Source organism: Martes martes, assembly GCF_963455335.1.
Source record: "Martes martes genome assembly, chromosome: 8".
Taxonomy (NCBI): domain Eukaryota; kingdom Metazoa; phylum Chordata; class Mammalia; order Carnivora; family Mustelidae; genus Martes; species Martes martes.
Window position 1 is genome coordinate 66,260,532 of NC_137895.1, and position 17,890 is coordinate 66,278,421.

Here is a 17,890-nt window from a genome sequence, read left to right on the forward strand (position 1 = left end):
TGGTTATTTTAACATGAATTTAGGAGTAAGAGTGTACTTAAAAGTTTAGAAAATCTCTTCTTAAAATTGGCATATAATGCTGCGATTGGGGACTGGAAGATGGAAGTTTGGAGCTCGCTCATGGGCTAGGCATCCGTGTAGGTGTAGATCTCACAATGCTAACCTGTCTTCACATGGAAATACTTCAGATTAAGGACAGGCCTTTAGATCCTATTTGCTAAAGTGCATTTAAGTAACAGCAAGGCCTAAGCAAGCATTCAGCCTCTATTGGCACTCACTCCACGCCTAAGCAACCCCCCCCAAAAAAAAACCCCAAACCCTGCTAGTGTGAAGTCATCTCATTTGTAGTCATGTGTTCTCAGCATTATCCTGGAGGTTATTCACTTATACTGGGAACTAGATTATGATGTCAGAAAATATCCTTTTCAGAAAGGCTAAAAGTCAGGGTCCTGAGTATATATTGAGGAGAATTTCTACTCAAGGTAATAAACAGGGCAGCTTAGCACATGTAACTGCTTTCTAATAATTGCCTTTCGTGAGAACAGAAAAGCTTTCTTAGGAAGTTTTTAATTCATTTAAGACTTAATTTTAGTTTTCTGAGGAACATCAACAAAAATTATTTCTGGAAGAGACCGCTGAGAAGATTCCCTTCATTTGGCCAGAAGAGCAGAGAAGACTGTAAATCAAGGAAAAGGTGAAGTAATACATTATTAGGAAGCTTCAGGAGTCCAAGTATATAAAGACTATTTATTTTTCCTGTGTCCATATTTTCTTTTTTTGTGGAGGAGAGGAAATTCTAAAAATATTGGATAGATGTTTTGCCATTAACACCAGAAAAGTGTGTGGGGAAAAGAAAGGGAGGGGGTCCATTTTGTTTCATTAGTAGAAAAAGCAACATAAATCAAAGTAGTCTATTGATGGCAGCCTCTAATTTATAATGTTCTGAGAGAATAATGAATTTATTTACAGCATAAGTGATTTGATATTTTCAACCTGACTGTGTCTTAAACTTTTATTGGGAGAGGGTTGACTTTTTAAAGCCTAGGTAGTTTGAAATTTGGCTAAGTACTTTTGGGCAAATATTTGGAAGCAAATATTATCATTTTAATATTAACTTGCAAGTGTTAAATAGATCATTTGTGACTTACTTTTTTTGTTTTGTTTTGTTTACAGATTTTCCCCCTTCAGATCTAATGATTGCTTTAAGACTCCTGCTTCTTTTTGGAAAGAATTTATTATAAATCAGAAAGTGTCAGAGGTTCAAAGATTGACATTTCTGAGTGCTGATACTTTGTCTTTTCATGCCATGCAAACAGATCTAACATTTAGAAATTCTTAAACAAGGGAAATTGTGGAAATTCCCAGATTTTTTTTTCCAGTGGGAAGAAGCCAAGTTTTTTAAGTATGGAGTTTAGAGTAATCAAATGAGGGAGAAAGGAACTTGTGAGAAGGGGTGACTGTCACCCAAACTTAAAGGAGCTTATATTAACTGCTAGCTATCTGCTCTTAACGAGGGGGAAAGGGAACCGAGATCAGCGAGGGAGAGGGCGCTATTTCACCCACCCTCGGTAAAATCCGTGGTGCATCAGACAGGAAGCCAGACTTGATAACAAGGTCAGGCTCCCTAAATCACCTCACATCTCCAAATCACACAGCGCATTGAAACGTACCAGTGGGGTTGTCTGTCTAGAAGACAAACATCCCTTGAATGGTTCCCAACTACCCGCGTTCATTTCAGAAAGATAGAGGAATCCGTGGGGCGGGCGTTCACATCCGCTGCAATCCTTTCCTAGATGATACTGCCCAGTAATTCAGAGCAGTCTTCTTCCCCGCCCAGTACTTTGGGAAGAACCCCCTGCTTTCCCTTCGCTTCTCCGAGGCTGAGCCGGGTACAGCGATAGTTCCGCTTCATCTGCGGGCTGAAGCGACACGGATAGAGTCATCCCAGAATATGTAACAGGGGACTGGGCGGGGGATGGGGTGGGGTGGGGGTGAGAGAGTAGGTTGTCGGGAAAGGGTGGGTTAGACTCTAGTCGGTGGGCGAAGGGGCCGCGTGCGCTCCCCAGGAGTGTCTGTCCACCTCGGCAATTAAAAAGAGGGTCTCCATCACGTATGCGGGTTTTCTTGGACCAGCTCCAGATGTCCTCAGCTATTCTAAGACAGCAAGAAATGCAAGCTCGACCTGAAGTCTGAAACCTTTTTTTACTCTTCTAAGCGAACGCTCCCCCCCGCCTTAGGCGATGCTCCCCACTCAGCGGGTCCCCGGAAAGGGCCATGGAGGAGGGTTCCCATGTCGCTCCCCAAGCTCCCGGGCTGCCTTAGGGTTCCTTAAAGCCAAGGGCCAACCGCCCGCGACCTCCCCGCGGAGGATTCCGGGAGCCCACGCTCTCCAGCCCCTTACTCCTCGGCCTCCTCCTTGCTGGTTCGCCCCCAGCGGCCTCGGGCGGCTGCGCGTCCAGTCGGGCGCGGCTGGTGCGACGCGCCGGGAGCGGTGACTGTTTCGGGTCGCCCGCACGCCCTCGGGGACCTCAGCGCGCTTCTCCGCCGTGCAGTCTGGGGCCGGTCAGACCCAGCGGGAACTGGCAGATCCGCCCACGCCCCCGGCCCCCGGGATGGCGCGCGGGACCGGCGCTCTCGGGTGGGGCTCGGGGGACCTCCGGGCAGCCCCGGGGGCCGCGGAACCGGAGGCGCGGGGAGCTAAGGCGCTCGCAGTACACTCCCAGCTCAGAGCTCCCCTCTGCTAGCTCGGGCGGCACGGGGCCCGCTCCGGCCGCCCGTCGCCGCCCCCGCCCCCCGCGCGCCCGCGCCCTTGCTCGCCCCGCGCGCGTTCCAAGGGCGCCACCTCTTTGCGACTAGCTCACTTCTCCGGCAGGTTTGCCTGGGAGCGTGTGAACATTCCTCTGCTAGGCTTTCAACTCGCCTCCAACCTGCGCCGCCCGGCCAGCATGCTTCCCCGCCCGTGAAGCGGGGCCGCCGCTGCCCTGCCGCTCGGGCCGCCGCCTCCCCTCCGCGCCGCTATTAACCCGCCCTCGTTGCCACCTGGCCCTCCTGATCGACGACACACGCACTTGAAACTTGTTCTCAGGGTGTGTGGAATCAACTTTCCGGAAGCAACCAGCCCACCAGAGGAGGTAGACAGACAGCTATGTATATATATGTGGGTCTCTACAAGTGGCTCTGGAACAAGACGGCCTAGTTCGCAAAGAAGCTGACTTCAGAGGAGGGAAACTTTCTTCTCTTTTTAGGAAGGGCTTAGCTCTGCTCCACGAACCTGGGAGAACTGCCGGCTAGATTTAATTAGACATTGATAGGGAAGACGTGTAAACACGAGGCTCATCATTGATGCATATATAAAAGCATTTCATTTTGGTTATCATTGCAGAGGAACGTCTCTGATTTTTGTTTTGTTTTGTTTTCCTTTTGGTCCCTTTTTGCCTGTGTGGTTTTGGAAAAAGCACTGTTGCAGTAGCTGATTCCTAAATAAGTAAGTGCTGAGAGGCTTCAGAGAAAGTTTTTCTTTCTTTCTTTTTTTCTTTCTTTCTTTCTTTTCTTTTCTTTGCAACTTGGGAGATGCCCTTGGTGTCGAAGAGGCTAAGTGAGAGCCAGCTAAAACGGGGAGCGTGGTAGTCCCAGGAGATGGAGATTCCGGACTGACACTTCGGGCCCCTTTCCACTCTTGCAGGTCCCGAGAGCGAGAAGATACGATGCTGCGGAGGCTGGTTCAGCAGTGGAGCGTCGCGGTGTTCCTGCTGAGCTACTCGGTGCCCTCCTGCGGGCGCTCGGTGGAGGAGCTCGGCCGCCGGCTGTAAGTGCCCCGTCCTCCTCGGGGCGCCGGGTGAGGGCTGGGAGGGCCAGTGGGAGAGGCCGCCAGGCTGGGGCGCTGCCGAGGGCTCTCAGCGGTCACTGATGCTCCTTGCCCGAGTTAAAAAGCGGGGAGAGCCGGCTACCTGCCGGGGGCTGAGACAGTGCCTTCAACCCCGGCGGGAGCACTGGTTGAACCTCAAGGGGAGACAGGCAAGAGACAAATTTTCCATGAGTTTCCGTAAGAGGGAGCGCAGAATCTCCTCTGGACAAAGATCATCTGTCTGTAGTGAAAGGAAAAGGTTATACTTCCAGGACCTGGGAAGGTTTTGAAACGCTGAGGATTACAGGAGACGGATAACTCGGAAGAAGCTGAGGGAGCCGGGGGACACAGGTCTGTGTGCGTTTGATTTACAGACTGAATGTGGGTGGCAGTTTGTGTGTGAAAGCAGAAGCCTTACATCTAACTTTATTATGAATGACATAATTTTAAGCATATGAAATGAACCACATTACATAATGAAAGCATATTATATAATAAAGTAGTAACAACTTTGCAGTGGCACAACTCCAACGTTAGTATTGATAACACTTCAGGAACGCTAGAGTGCCTGACTCCAAAAGGAATATTAGGTGAGGAAAACTGTTTTTTCTTGGACTTATTGCTAACAGTTCTTTAATCTGGAGTCAAATGTTTGTATTGCAGACCGAAAACTTGTATTTTGGCATTCTCATTTGGTGGTTCTTTTAAGGATAATTTTTACTTTAACATAATCATACATCCAAGCACACCAGAGAAATATTACCATGTTGTATGACTGCAAGTTGGAAGAGCAGCTGAGTAACACCATCTTAATAATCTGTTGGACCTAGAAGTACGTTAATGTGTGTAATGCCATCTTTGGGTGATCTTTAAGCTGCAGACTCTGTTCAGGATGTGAAAACCATAAAGATTGAGAACTGAGAGGAGTTTGCCTCTGGAGAAGGAATTAAGGGGCTTTTACACTAACAATAAAAATAGCAATATCCAATATTTACAATGGAGTTCATGGTGCTTCCTTGTAAATTCCCGAGGGTGTACAAAAAGGCAACTGTTTTATATGTGCCCTTGGTCTATTATTATTAGAGCAGAAAATCCTTAAATGAAATTACTTTAGACATGTCTGAACCTTGGCACCAAAATGAAAATCTATTACGAATCTCCTAAGGCAAATTGTGTAGAACATTGCACTGAAGATAAAGCTGCATTGTATTCTTCAAATCAACATTTTGCTGATGTATTTCTGAAAATTGTCTTCAGACGTTTTCCTCTTTTTAAGACTTGTATTAAATTATTTAAAGTCCATATATAGATATAGATATGGATATAGATATAGATATAGATGAAGAGTGAATTTTTAAAAGCACGCTTAAATACTGGCCAAGAAATACTGTCTTGAAACAGAGCCAGATTTTTCTTTACAGTTGCTTGAGAAATACCTGTTTTCTCTTTTGAGAAACTGTAAATGGACCATGATTAAATCCACAGTTATGACATAAAAATAGTGCTAAGTAGTCCTAAAGGCTATTTTTAACTCTTTCTTTGTTGCACCTTGCAAAATACACATCAGAAACCATTTAACAGCCAGAGACTCTATCATAGTTTTGTTTGTGGGTGAAATATAATATTGTAGTTAAACACTCACACTCAGCAGATGGTTATAAAACTACCACAAAACATTCTTATAGTTAATGGCTAATAGATCATCATATTACAGCCATGGTTTTTCCTGAAGGCTGAAATCATCAGTAGATGAAGATGTTTCATCAAATTATTACAGCCAAATGGAGTTTAAAAAAACAAGTCATTATTTTTGCATTGCTGCCAAGTAACAGTAAATTTTGCGTGCTAGACAAAACATTAGTCTACTATTACACTAAATCAACCTAATTTCTTGAAAGAAATGTTAACATATAATCAAATCATATTACTCCCCAATTACTTTTCACACCAAGTATTAGAGAAATTGCTTTAGATATTTTTTCTAACTAGGGACTGACTTTGAGAGGTGGTGGGGGGACTACTACAACAATAACACTTCCTAAGCCATGCAGAGGAGGCAGTTATAAGTTGTGATCGTCCAAAAGATTTTAGCTAATGGGGCTAGAGCATGAATAAATTGGAGGTTGGAAAGTGAGGCCTATAGACATTCTTGTCCCAATGAACATGACTCTCGGCAGGTAGCAACCTTTGTATTTAAGTTACAGAGGGAATTCCAGTAGATTCAGAACCTAAAACATAATTGGCTGATTTGCTTGGGAGCCAGACTGGGTCTATTCCATTTAATGAAAAGCATAACTTTTGACTGAGTCATTTGGGTTGGAAGGGACTTGTGGTGAGTCATCTTCACTCTAACACCCGAACCCTGACTCGTGCATGTACCACAGAACTTTTCTCCTCAAACCCAGACTCCTTCGTAAGTAGCTGAGCCTCAACACAAGCCTGCTGCTCCTTTCTGTGCTGGAAGAGGCAGTCCCATCACTCCCTTTGCTCCCTGCGTTCCTTGATAGCTCCTTCAATTTTCTCTTCTTCCCTGAAAACTCCCTGGAGAGTGATTTTTCTTTAGAGCAGAAGAGCTATGTTTTGACTGAATTTATAGTTACCTATCTTAAGCATTTCTCCCATATTTCTGAAAATTTTTTTACAATAATCAAAGGAGACCATAAACATACCATATTAGGATTGTAACAAACGCCGTGCAAACCACTGGGCTAGGGGATGTTTGCGGATGTATAGATTAATAGACTATTATTGAGGCCACATTTATCACATAAATATTTCAGAATTATCTAAATGGAAAGCCTCCTTACTTTGGATTCATTGCTCCCCACCTGTGTATATCTAGTTTGTACATGCTAGTTATTTACCCTTGTGTCAGTTCATGTCTTGTTTTGAAAATAAGTAAAATGCTCCAGGGATCTTACTCCTTGTTGACGATAAAGATAGTATTAAATCCCTGATCTTCCAGTGCAGTTGCCCAATCAGAAATTCATTCTTCACAATATTTTAAATGCAGAAGTCTTTGAGCTGTTCCTTGTGTTTGAGATTTAGCATTTAAGAAAATCTGGGTTTTCTAATATTATATTAACAATTGCCCCTAAAGGCAGAAAGAAGTTTGGTACCTCACGAGAGAGACACTATTATAAACTGAACAGACTTGTACCATCTTTGTAAACTTTTTATAAAACAGAAGGATAGACCTACCCCTCCTTTTCTCATGAGAACCATCCTGGGAAAGTGCAGTGCTTGGGTTAAGAAGGCACTGTGACTCACAGTTGACAGGCTGGCCAAGATGACAGGCATATATGCCAGCCAGAGGGGGCATAAGCAGTGGTGGCCTGATTAGAACAGACCAACCATTAAAAGTTTTGGCTTCAAGTTAAGCAAGGATGGGCTGTATTATACATTTGGAGAGGAATACAGATCGGGTGGTTATCTTCCAGGAACTGAGAAAGAAAGAAAAGCCCCAGGTCCTATAAATGATCACTGGTTAAGAACAACTTTAATGGGACATTTTGCTAAAGGATACTTATGAAACTGCAACACTTATGAAATATGCGATTAATTCCCACTTATTCTTCAAGAATGTTATTAGAGAGTATAAATATATTTGTACCAAAACCTCAAATTTGTATATTATTAAAAGTTTCCAGAATACTAACTATTGCCATAAAGTAAGTGAATTTTAATCTAGTCACATGTGGCACCTTCAAAAAGGAAGAGAGACTCCTTCATGCCTCATTTAAACCAGGCTCCTGTTAAATTCCTTTCCATTAAGTCATGTCTTTTTTGAACAAGCTGCATTGCTTAAAGTCAGTCCACACACTAAAACACTAAAAGGAAGCTGGTATTCTGGGTATAAGGTCTAGAGAAATAATGCCTGTATTTTCATGTCTTATTCTACTTTGATTCACAATATGACTAGGAAATCTCTCAGTTTCCCCCAGTGATAATCCAAACTCTAGAAATCCTAGTTCCTTTTTGGGGGGGATGAAAATGGCCTTGTTGGAGAAGTAAGCTTGATCTTCAAGTAAACAGATAAATTGCTATCCATTTGCCCACTGTCCTTCATGGTTCCCACTGCAAGCTTTTTACTCTATGCCCTTCACTTTTTGTTTCCTCAACATACACTTCTGCTTCCACAGAAGAAAGGATTGAGGTCACTGAAAGGCAATCTTTGGTCTCAGAATCAGAGGACCTGATTTTTGGATCCCTGGTTCTGTCTGTTTTCATTTTGTGGACAAAGGCAGGTCATTGAATCTCTCTGAATCTCAACTTCCCTATCTATAAAATGAAGTTAATGCTATTTTTATTGTCGTATTTCTCTAAGGAGTTAAAGAAGTTGTACTAATATAAACAAATAAGGGACACAGATACTGTGTGAGAGAGAGGTAAGACGACATGGGAGATAGCCCTGTGAAACACCCTCAGATGCTTGATGGTGAACCATTTTGAAGAGTTACAGAGTGGCAGAAATTGGAGTAAAGTAAGGCACAGCTGAAGCAACTATGATATGACTGATTCATGTATGCGATCCCTGCATATGGTTAATAATATACACAAGAATAATACAAGCATATGTGGATGGACTTTTAAACAAGAGTCAGGGTGCCATCTAAAAGGATTGATGGGAAATTAGTTGATTCTCTTCCACTACATTCTCTTCCATTACACATCATTAGAGTGTTGTTTAAACAGAAAAGCCACTTCATACTTGTTCCTAGAGACATTTTTTAAGACAAAGAGAACAAGTAGAAAAGTGAATATCTCAATTTAATACTAAGGATAATACCCTCTGAAATTCTAAATTAAAAAAAAAAACGATGCACGGAAAAAATAGGATGATCTCAATTTAAACACAAAGAAACCCATTTTAAAGGGACCACCCACTACTTTACAGAAAAATACACATACTCTCTCTCTGACACTTGGCTTTCAAATATAGGCTCTTGGTAGCCTGTACTCTACTCCTCGTATTAAAATTCAGTCTGTTAGGTAGTTCCCTAGACAGCCTCTACTGCTCACTTCATCTTCAGCTTCTGTTTGCCTTTCCTCTTATAGCTTGTTGTTCTCTGAGATTCAGTATTATTATTTTCTTAATAGGGGATTAGTGTGTGTGTGTGCGTGTAAGTGGCTGTGCACTCGGGTGAGTACTCAAGTAAATTCAGCCTCCTTTTAATTTCACAGCTAGGACATCTGGATTTATTTTCCCAACATAAGTCTGAAAAACATGAAAAGAAGCTCAGTTTTTTCTGTCCATTGCTGAGAATTACAGAATCATAATGTTTTAAGTTGAGAAGAGAGCATAGAAATCTCTGAATCTGACCCCTGCCTTAAAAGGAGGGGGGCATGTTCTCACCAAAGCCACAGACCTAGGGAGCAGCATAAATGGGATTTGGGGCTACAGACTCTGAACTGCCCACACTTCCCTTCCCTCTCTGCTCTTTCCCTGCTCCACAAGCTTGCTGCCCTTCCAGCTTATGCTTTGCGTAATCAAAGGCCCTTCCTCTTGTCTTTGAGGTCTATACCAACAACTAAAATATTCTCCTTTTCTTCCTCTCTTGCTGTTTTTGTTCTTAAAGCAAAAGAGCTGTGTCTGAACATCAGCTCCTTCATGACAAGGGGAAATCTATCCAAGACTTACGGCGACGATTCTTCCTTCACCACCTGATCGCAGAAATCCACACAGCTGAAATCAGAGCTACCTCGGAGGTGTCCCCGAACTCCAAGCCTGCTCCCAACACAAAGAACCACCCTGTCCGATTTGGGTCTGACGATGAGGGCAGATACCTAACTCAGGAAACCAACAAGGTGGAGACATACAAAGAGCAGCCACTGAAGACACCTGGCAAGAAAAAGAAAGGCAAACCTGGAAAACGCAAGGAGCAGGAAAAAAAGAAACGGCGAACTCGGTCTGCCTGGCTAAACTCTGGCATAGCTGGGAGCGGGCGAGAAGGGGACCACCCATATGACATCTCCGCGACATCGCTGGAGCTCAATTTACGGTAACTGGCTTCTGTGCCCCATAGCCTCTCTTTGGTGCTGCTCTAAGCTGTGTAGTGTCCCTTCTTTCCACCCACCGTGGCTTGAACAAATCTAGAATGTCCTCCCTTTCTGTCCCTCTATCCACTGCTCCACAATTTAAAAGCTTACAAAAGCAAGACGGCTCAGCATATCTGCCCTCAAGTAGCATCCTCCCACCACCTAAGCACAAACGGGGCTTGAATAACCTGCTTCTCTTCCTCCACCATCACAACCCCAACACCAATCCTTTACTACTGTACCAAAGAAGTTCTCTTCTAAGTCTGGCTTCAGAAACCCGGTACCACCTTCATCATTTGCTGTAGAAGTTTATTTATTTCCCTACTCTCGCACCTTGGCAAACTTTCTTGATCATTTTGTCATTTCTTACTTTTTTTTCACTTCAGGGGTGAACACAGAAGGCTTTGACATGATCTACAAACGCTACAAAACAATACCCTACCGTAGACAATTCTGAGCCAGTCACATTTTCCATTTAATTATATTTAATTAAACCTTAAATTTATTTTCTTTTAAATAAATGTTAAACATTTAAACACACACTCTCAATTTATTTAATTTAATTTAACTCTGGTTTCTACCAACCCATGAACAAAAAAGTCATGAATTCGGAAGATTTTTAAGTTTTGACTTGGGAAGGACATAAGTTTTTCTCATATATCTATTTATCCACTGGGAAATTGAAATAATTTTCCAGGGTATTGCAGTAGGAATAATAAGACTTCACATTTACATGGCTTGTTAATTCTTGGCTCACAGATGCAGGTGGTAATGGCATTCACTGACTTTGGGGTCAGATACCTTAAGGTTCAAGTCTTGGGTCTGAACCTATTAAAGTTCACAACCTTGGGCAAGTTACATAGTCTATCTAAGACTCACTTTCCTTTTCCGTGAAGATAATAATTGTAACAACCTCATAGGGCTGGGTGAAGATTAGTCAAGATGACATGGGTTAAATGCTTGTCATAGTAAACAATAAAGTGTAACTTGTTGTTTGGGTCCTTTTAGATCTAGTACTGATTGTTCTATCTATCTGGATATGTCTGTCTCCATGAGGTGAAAAAGCATCAAACATTAACCTCATTTTATAAACCAGAAAACCAAGGTACTCCATGACTAAAGGACCTGAACAGCCCTGGGAACTGGGATAGGTAGTCCTCAGAACTGGATTTGTTTCCCCATCTCTGGATATTTGGTCCAGCACTGTGTTATTGCTGCCTCTTACTTCAGACATTTCCACCAACACAATCTTTTCTGTTTTTTACTTTTCAGTTTAGCTCTTCTGTGGGGTTTGAAAGAAAGTGGAAACCACACAAGGACGTGTCATATGCAGCTAATGATCTCATTAATTACAATCCCTTGTTACTTCTCCGGGCCTTTCCCCTGACTAGTAGAGATAGGATTACAGGGTGATGTTTCAAGGGGGAGTACGGACCTACTTAGCATCACTTCTCTCTTTGAGTTAGGTTGACAAAACTCATTATTAAATAGCTTATAAAATGATAATTATATTGGATAAATATTTCCACTTCAGTAATTAAGGAGTAATGACACTAGAGAAACTTTTAGCAGAGGGAATGACCTATTCTGGAAATATCTAATGGGTAACAAACCCTGTAAATCTTGGCCCAGAGCACATATTCAATGTATTTTAAGATAGGATCCTAACTACCTATTTATAACTAATGCAAGAGCTTTATTGCCAGAATCTAATTTTATCCATTGTTGTACTCTGTGTGTGTGTGTACGTACATTTATTAGATTTCTGAAAACGAAAGTATACTTTTTTATGGATTTCATTTATTTAGGATTTGCAATGCTCTGAAGTATCTGGGAATTTAATGAAATTCAGCACTCATCAATTCTTATGTCCAAAGCTACCCCTATGTTAAGGGAGATCTAGTAAAAATTAGACAGTGGCCTAATCAAATCCAGACCTAGGACTAAAAGAAATAGAATGTTTCTGCTTTCTCCTTTCTGTTCCCTGGTTGTGAGGGACGTTCATGGAAAGCACTGTTTGTCTGGCAGCTGGACGTTGGCCCTCTCCCAGTACAACCCAACAGAGGTGCAGGGAAGATCAGGGAGATTCAAGAGTGTACTGATGAGACTCGATGGGGCCATGCGAATGTTCTAATCCAAACAGAATCTTTTCAGAGTAACTATTTTACAGTTTTGTAAGCAACCGACCTTTTATTAGTGTCCTCTCTTTAGTCTCTTTGCATTATTATACAGTGATCTGATGATATGGCAAGCACGAATTTTAGTAAAATATATGTAGTATTTCTTAAGAGAAACTACTGAGCTAAAACTGCCTGGCTCCTCTCACATGAACCAGTGGGAAGTATATAGTTCAAATGTTGGAAATCACATTTTGGAATTTTTGATGTTGTAAATGAGATGTCCAGATACGGTAGGACTCATTTAATTGAGAACATATATTTTGCCCTGGTAAATATTGACTTAGAAATAATACAAAAGTTTTCAATATTCAAAAGAGACTCTAAAGTGCTGTCACACACATGCACACACACACGCGCACGCACGCACACACACATATACTTTCAAGCCATGTTATATGTTTTACTTGGCTATTCTAAAACGTGCCATTATAACAAGCAAACTGGCCGGACAAGGGGAAATATAATTAAAAGATCTTTTCCTTGGTCCTTTATTTTTTTTTCTTTCCTTCCTTCTGAGGAAATAATTGTTCAAAATACTCATCATTCACTCCCTGTTTGCATTATTCTTAAGTTCAATTCACTACATACTATTCGACATGAAAACATTTTAAAATTTATATAGCACACAAATTATTGAATTTTACAGTCACCTTTTATGTTTTCTTCATAACATACATCCATCCACCATTAAAAATGTTAATCTTAAATTGTTTTCTCTGCAGTTAGGAGCTATTTTGCCATTCTAATTAAAATGATTGGTGAAGATGTCAATTTCTTAATATAAGAAAGCATCCTAAATGTTCAACTTGCTCTTCTTTCTTCAAGTTGCACGTGAAGTTCCTAACTTGTCAAAAGTTGGCTCTTCTGTGGTTTTCACCACCAGATGGGTCTGCCATGTAAAACTTTGCCCACACTCCAGCTATTAATGCAATGGCACAGCCAGTTGAGTTCCATTCTATAGGTGCTTCTTTTAGACAACACTGAAATAGACACACAAAGAGAAGAGAAAGGGAGAGAGAAGAGCAGAGAAAATGCTGCCAGCCCATCTTCAAATACTGTCACTACAATGTTTTAGAAAGGGTTGGAAGAGATGTCAGTCCCAGGTGGTAATTTATTCTGTGTAATAAACACAGTGAAATACTGCTATTTTATATTTTCAAATTAATTGATTCTTTTTCTCTAATTTAATATGGGTTTTCCCAATTTCTCATTCCAGATCAATTCCAAAAACCAGCAGAGTGAGAGACAAATAGTTCTTAGTTTTGACTTCAGAATCTAAAATCCAAAAATAGTTTCATTCATTAGTGTTTAAGGACAGCTAATGCGATGACTGATATCATCAAATAACCAACCAAACATACTGCTCAATTACACATCCTTCCAACATTTACTCCAAATCACACACTCTACTCTCCTAACAGCCATTATCTTAGCGAGAGATTGGCCAAATGGAAACCTGAACAGAACAAGCAACCTTTGGATCACCCATGTCAGGCATCGCTGGGGAATAAGCTTTTAGCAAGGTGTATTTGATGATGGATTGCACAACCTAGTCTTATTTCCAGACTCTCAAATGTGTCCCTTCTCTTCCCAGACTGGCCAGTTGACAGTTTTGGAAAATTCCCCTAGGGTCTCCTTTTTCAGACAGTATATAGAATTAGAAACCAAGCCCTTGCTCTTCTTGTGCTACACTGATCATTAGATCATGCTGAAGACCCTGCCCGCAGCAAAGGTTCTGGAGAGTCAGGCAGATCCCACTGATACCACCTATCAGGAATATTTACAAGAAATCCCTGGAATCTTTTCCATTGTAATTCTGTATTCCTTTATTTTTTATGCCTTTTCACTTGGTAAGGAGAATTAACCTATTTTCTTTCTCCTCTTCTCTCCCTTCCTTCTCTTTTCAGGAGGCATTGAAATTTTTAGCAAAGACCTTCAGAGGACGTATTACAGGATTCTGTAATAGTGAACATATGGAAAGTATTAGAAATATTTATTGTCTGTAAATACTGTAAATGCATTGGAATAAAACTGTCTTCCCCATTGCTCTATGAAACTGCACATTGGTCATTGTGAATATTTTTTTTTTTGCCAAGGCTAATCCAATTATTATTATCACATTTACCATAATTTATTTTGTCAACTGATGTATTTATTTTGTAAATGTATCTTGGTGCTGCTGAATTTCTCTATTTTTTGTAACATAATGCACTTTAGATATACATATCAAGTATGTTGATAAATGACACAATAAAGTGTTTCTATTTTGTGGTTGATTTTAATAATGCCTAAATATAATTATCCAAACTGATTTTCCTCTGTGCATGTAAAAATAGCAGTATTTTAAATTTGTAAAGAATGTCTAATAAAATATAATCTAAATTACATTATGACTCAGAAGGTGAATTATGTATACCCTTTAAAATTTCTACTAGAAGGAACATGATGTAATATTTTTAACTGTATTTGAATATAGCCATAAGTATAATATGTTTATGTTGGTACATATTCTAACATTTTCATATTAGCTTTTAGTTAAAAAAACACTTAAAATGTATTTTGTCCAATATTTAAGTTCAATTCAATAGAATGGCTGAACTACTTAGACATCCTTTTATGAAGTATGTCCAATTTGAAGTGAAGACGGAAGAGAGCAGAATAAAGGCAGAGAAGTCAGGAGAAAAGATTAAAGAAACTCAGTCCAGAGAGTTAGCCAGATCTGAGAAAACGGAGAGAGGCAGATAAGGAACCTTAAGACCAAGGGTAATTTTCACCAATGTAAAGCTTAATTTGAAAGATCTTGCTCTTACTGGTAACAACAACAATAGCATAAAAGAGCTATTGAGAAGTTTACCAGGGAAAGGGATTGAGTGGGAAATATATATCAGCTCAAAAAAAACCTTCCCTGAAGAAGACTGCTTTCCTGTTGCATCAGTCAGCGTTCCAGGGACTTGGGTTGCTAAATAGCATGGTGTGATGCCATATGTAATCACCTTTCCACTATGAGTATCATCCTACTTATTCCTCCTCTGTGTTCAGATGAAAACAGACTTTTCTTCTACAGAATTTTTTCTTTAACTGTCCACAGCTCAGGACCCACCCATCAGTAAAACAATACAACAAAACAGAAAGTCTGTGAATCAAGCAAGCACATATTTAGGAAGTATTCTGTTTATGCTCCCAATCCTGTTAGATATCTATTAGATGTTTGGAAGATGCACAAGAAGCAAAATACCGTAACTGCCCCCGAGACTCTCTCATCCTAGTCGGTAGATTATACATACATTTATAAGAAACAACTAAATGCTGGATACATGATCCAAAATTCTATGAACATTTTAAAAAGGAAATACACACAAAGGGAGAGATTGGTCTGAGTTCTATGAGATTAGAATCATGTTTCTGAGATATTCAAATATTCAAAGACTGAATTTATTTATGTTTTCATTTGAGTCCCATAGCCTTCAAAACAGGACCCACCTTTGTATTTTTTTGGTAAGAAATGTAAACCTATGTTAATAAGCAAAATCTAAAATTTGTGCTTAGTTTCACATATGAATTTGTTGGATACAGTTTTTAGCATTCAAAAATTGAAGGCCAATACATTAAGCCTATATAAGGCACCTAGTTTGGAGTGCTATAACAACAGATATGACCACATTTTACAAAACTAACATCTAACATCTAACATCTAACACTCTAAATCTTAAGATTGCACCAAATCCATCTAAGTTGTTCCCATGAAAAATGTGTTTTTTAACACTGCCTTGGTAACTACTTGAACATTAAGGCAAGGAAGTATCAGATTCAGGTCATCTTTAAGGTTTCCCTCACAAATAGCCCATCCCTTAAAAGGAAAAGGGGAAGAGGGAACATGGGAATTTATGGTTAGCAAGTCTCACCAAAGCATTATTAATACAATTACTGTCTTTAGAGTCATACAAAGGTCTTCTAGCAATGGTAAAGACTAAAATCATAGGATAGGCATGGAGTGGAAAGATGAAGGAAGCAAAAAAAGCCTTTTAAGAACAAATGGTGATTTTTTTAAGGACATTATCATTTTCTATGAAGGAAAAACTGAAATATATAATTAAAGATAAGTGTTTAAATATAAATAAACTCTTAGCAAATTACAGTCTAAATGAATATTGTTCAGCCTTGAGTTAAGTAATGTTTATAAACCAATAACAATTTAAATAAGGGTGAGTTGGACTAAGTATTCTAGAATTAAGAAAACCTAATCCACTAATTCACTATTAATTTCCTCCAATTTCATTCAGACAGAAATCTGGTACTTAATTAGACATCTAAGATATAGTCATGGATATTGGGGAGTCAACTCCAAGCAAAAGACAAGAAATGATATTTAAGTGTGAAGCCCCTATTCCTTTCCTCTGTATTTCCTTAGCCATTGTTGTAAAACAGGTACATTCTAAAGGTTGTGCCTACAACACAATGAATATATTCAGGGCTACATTAAGTTATGAACCAAAGTCCATGTTGACATTATTGGTGCTGAAATACTTCTCTCTCTCTCTCTCTCTCTCTTTTTAGGTAAACTCCACACCCAAAGCAGAGCCCAATGTGGGGTTTAAACTCATGACCTTGAGATCAAGACCTTAGCTGGGACTAAGAGCCTGATGCTTAACCAACTGAGCCACCCAGGTGCTACTGGTACTGAAAAATTTAAAATGAATACTGGCATCTCCCTTCCTTGTTACAAAAATTAGTTTGGAATGCAGGTAGCATCAATTCTAGAAATAATGGTGAAAGTGACACCTTCAGAGCCAGCATAATCATACATTTTGATGGTTATGAATTTGGTTTTAATTTTCTATTACCTATTCTGAGTATCAGTTGAGCAAATCAAGCACTTAAAGCATTTTTATTTAAATTCATTAAATTTATTTTATTTTATTTATAATATATTTATAAAATATATTAATAATTAATATAACACTAAATTTTATTAAATTTTATTAAAATTAAATATTTAAATTTAAAGCATTGAGAATTTTTCTGTATTTACCAAGCAAGAACAAAGGGAGTCAATCTTCTTAAAATTCAAAAAGTTCCTTCTAGTCATATACTAATGGACCCAACAAGAACAAAGTCAAGTAGAACTTCAATTGTATCTTATAGTCCATTCATTAAATACTGAAATATGGTTTAATAGATGCTCATTAGCGGTTCAAGAACACAAGTTAATGCCTTTTGTAAGAAATTAGAAAATATGTACACCATCACAGGGTGTTACCTTTAAGATAATCTTGAGTTTAATTCTAGAGCTTAATTCTCAAACTGTAAGATACAGTTTAATTGTTATTTTTCCCTTTGACCACAAAGTCCACAGAAAAATACCATCAGCTCTGGGCAGAAATAATGTGTTGAAGCTGAGAGGATTCATCTTCTGTAAATAGTATGCACTTTTATTGTGAGTTCAAAGTGTTCCCAGCAGAGCCACCATTCCTTCCTCAAACAAAGGGTCACAGACATTCCAATCACAAATGTTTGCCACTTCCCTTTATTTAATAACCCAGCAGGTGTTAAGAACAAGCCTATTACTAAAGAGTCTATTATATAGTTAGCAAAATCCTGCTACTGGTAAGCTAGTCCAAGGGACTGAACATGCCAGAGGAGGTATTAAACACTGGTAGCTACAAAGATTCCAGAGACTAAAGGTATTACTTCAGTGAATTATACATCATGGGTCCTGGGGTTAACTCCTAAAGAGAAATGCTATGCTTTCCAAGTTGCCAATGTTACTTCCCTAATTACTCTGTGGACTTCTTAAGGACAGGAACCTTATAATTCAACATATACTACC

At 39.8% G+C, this 17,890-nt stretch overlaps 1 protein-coding gene across 2 annotated transcripts; it reads left to right on the forward strand.

Moving 5' to 3' along the window:
* The first annotated feature begins 2,859 nt into the window (after positions 1-2,859).
* On the forward strand, positions 2,860-14,449 carry PTHLH (parathyroid hormone like hormone). Of its 2 annotated transcripts, none has more exons than XM_080811882.1 (4): positions 2,860-3,131; positions 3,683-3,805; positions 9,424-9,846; positions 13,971-14,449. In XM_080811882.1, the coding sequence occupies exons 2-4, from the start codon at positions 3,705-3,707 to the stop codon at positions 13,978-13,980; spliced, it is 534 nt and encodes a 177-aa protein (XP_080668008.1). In that variant the 5' UTR covers positions 2,860-3,131; positions 3,683-3,704; the 3' UTR covers positions 13,981-14,449. The 2 variants fall into 2 exon arrangements, with proteins under 2 accessions (XP_080668008.1, XP_080668007.1); XM_080811881.1 differs by lacking the exon at positions 2,860-3,131 and adding an exon at positions 3,180-3,484.
* The last annotated feature ends 3,441 nt before the right edge of the window (positions 14,450-17,890 follow it).

Excerpts from the sequence above, each read along its gene's own strand:
- PTHLH (XM_080811882.1), top strand. The coding sequence starts at position 3,705 with ATGCTGCGGAGGCTGGTTCAGCAGTGGAGCGTCGCGGTGTTCCTGCTG. Across the intron at positions 3,806-9,423 it reads GAGGAGCTCGGCCGCCGGCT|CAAAAGAGCTGTGTCTGAAC; the intron begins GTAAGTGCCCCG and ends TTGTTCTTAAAG.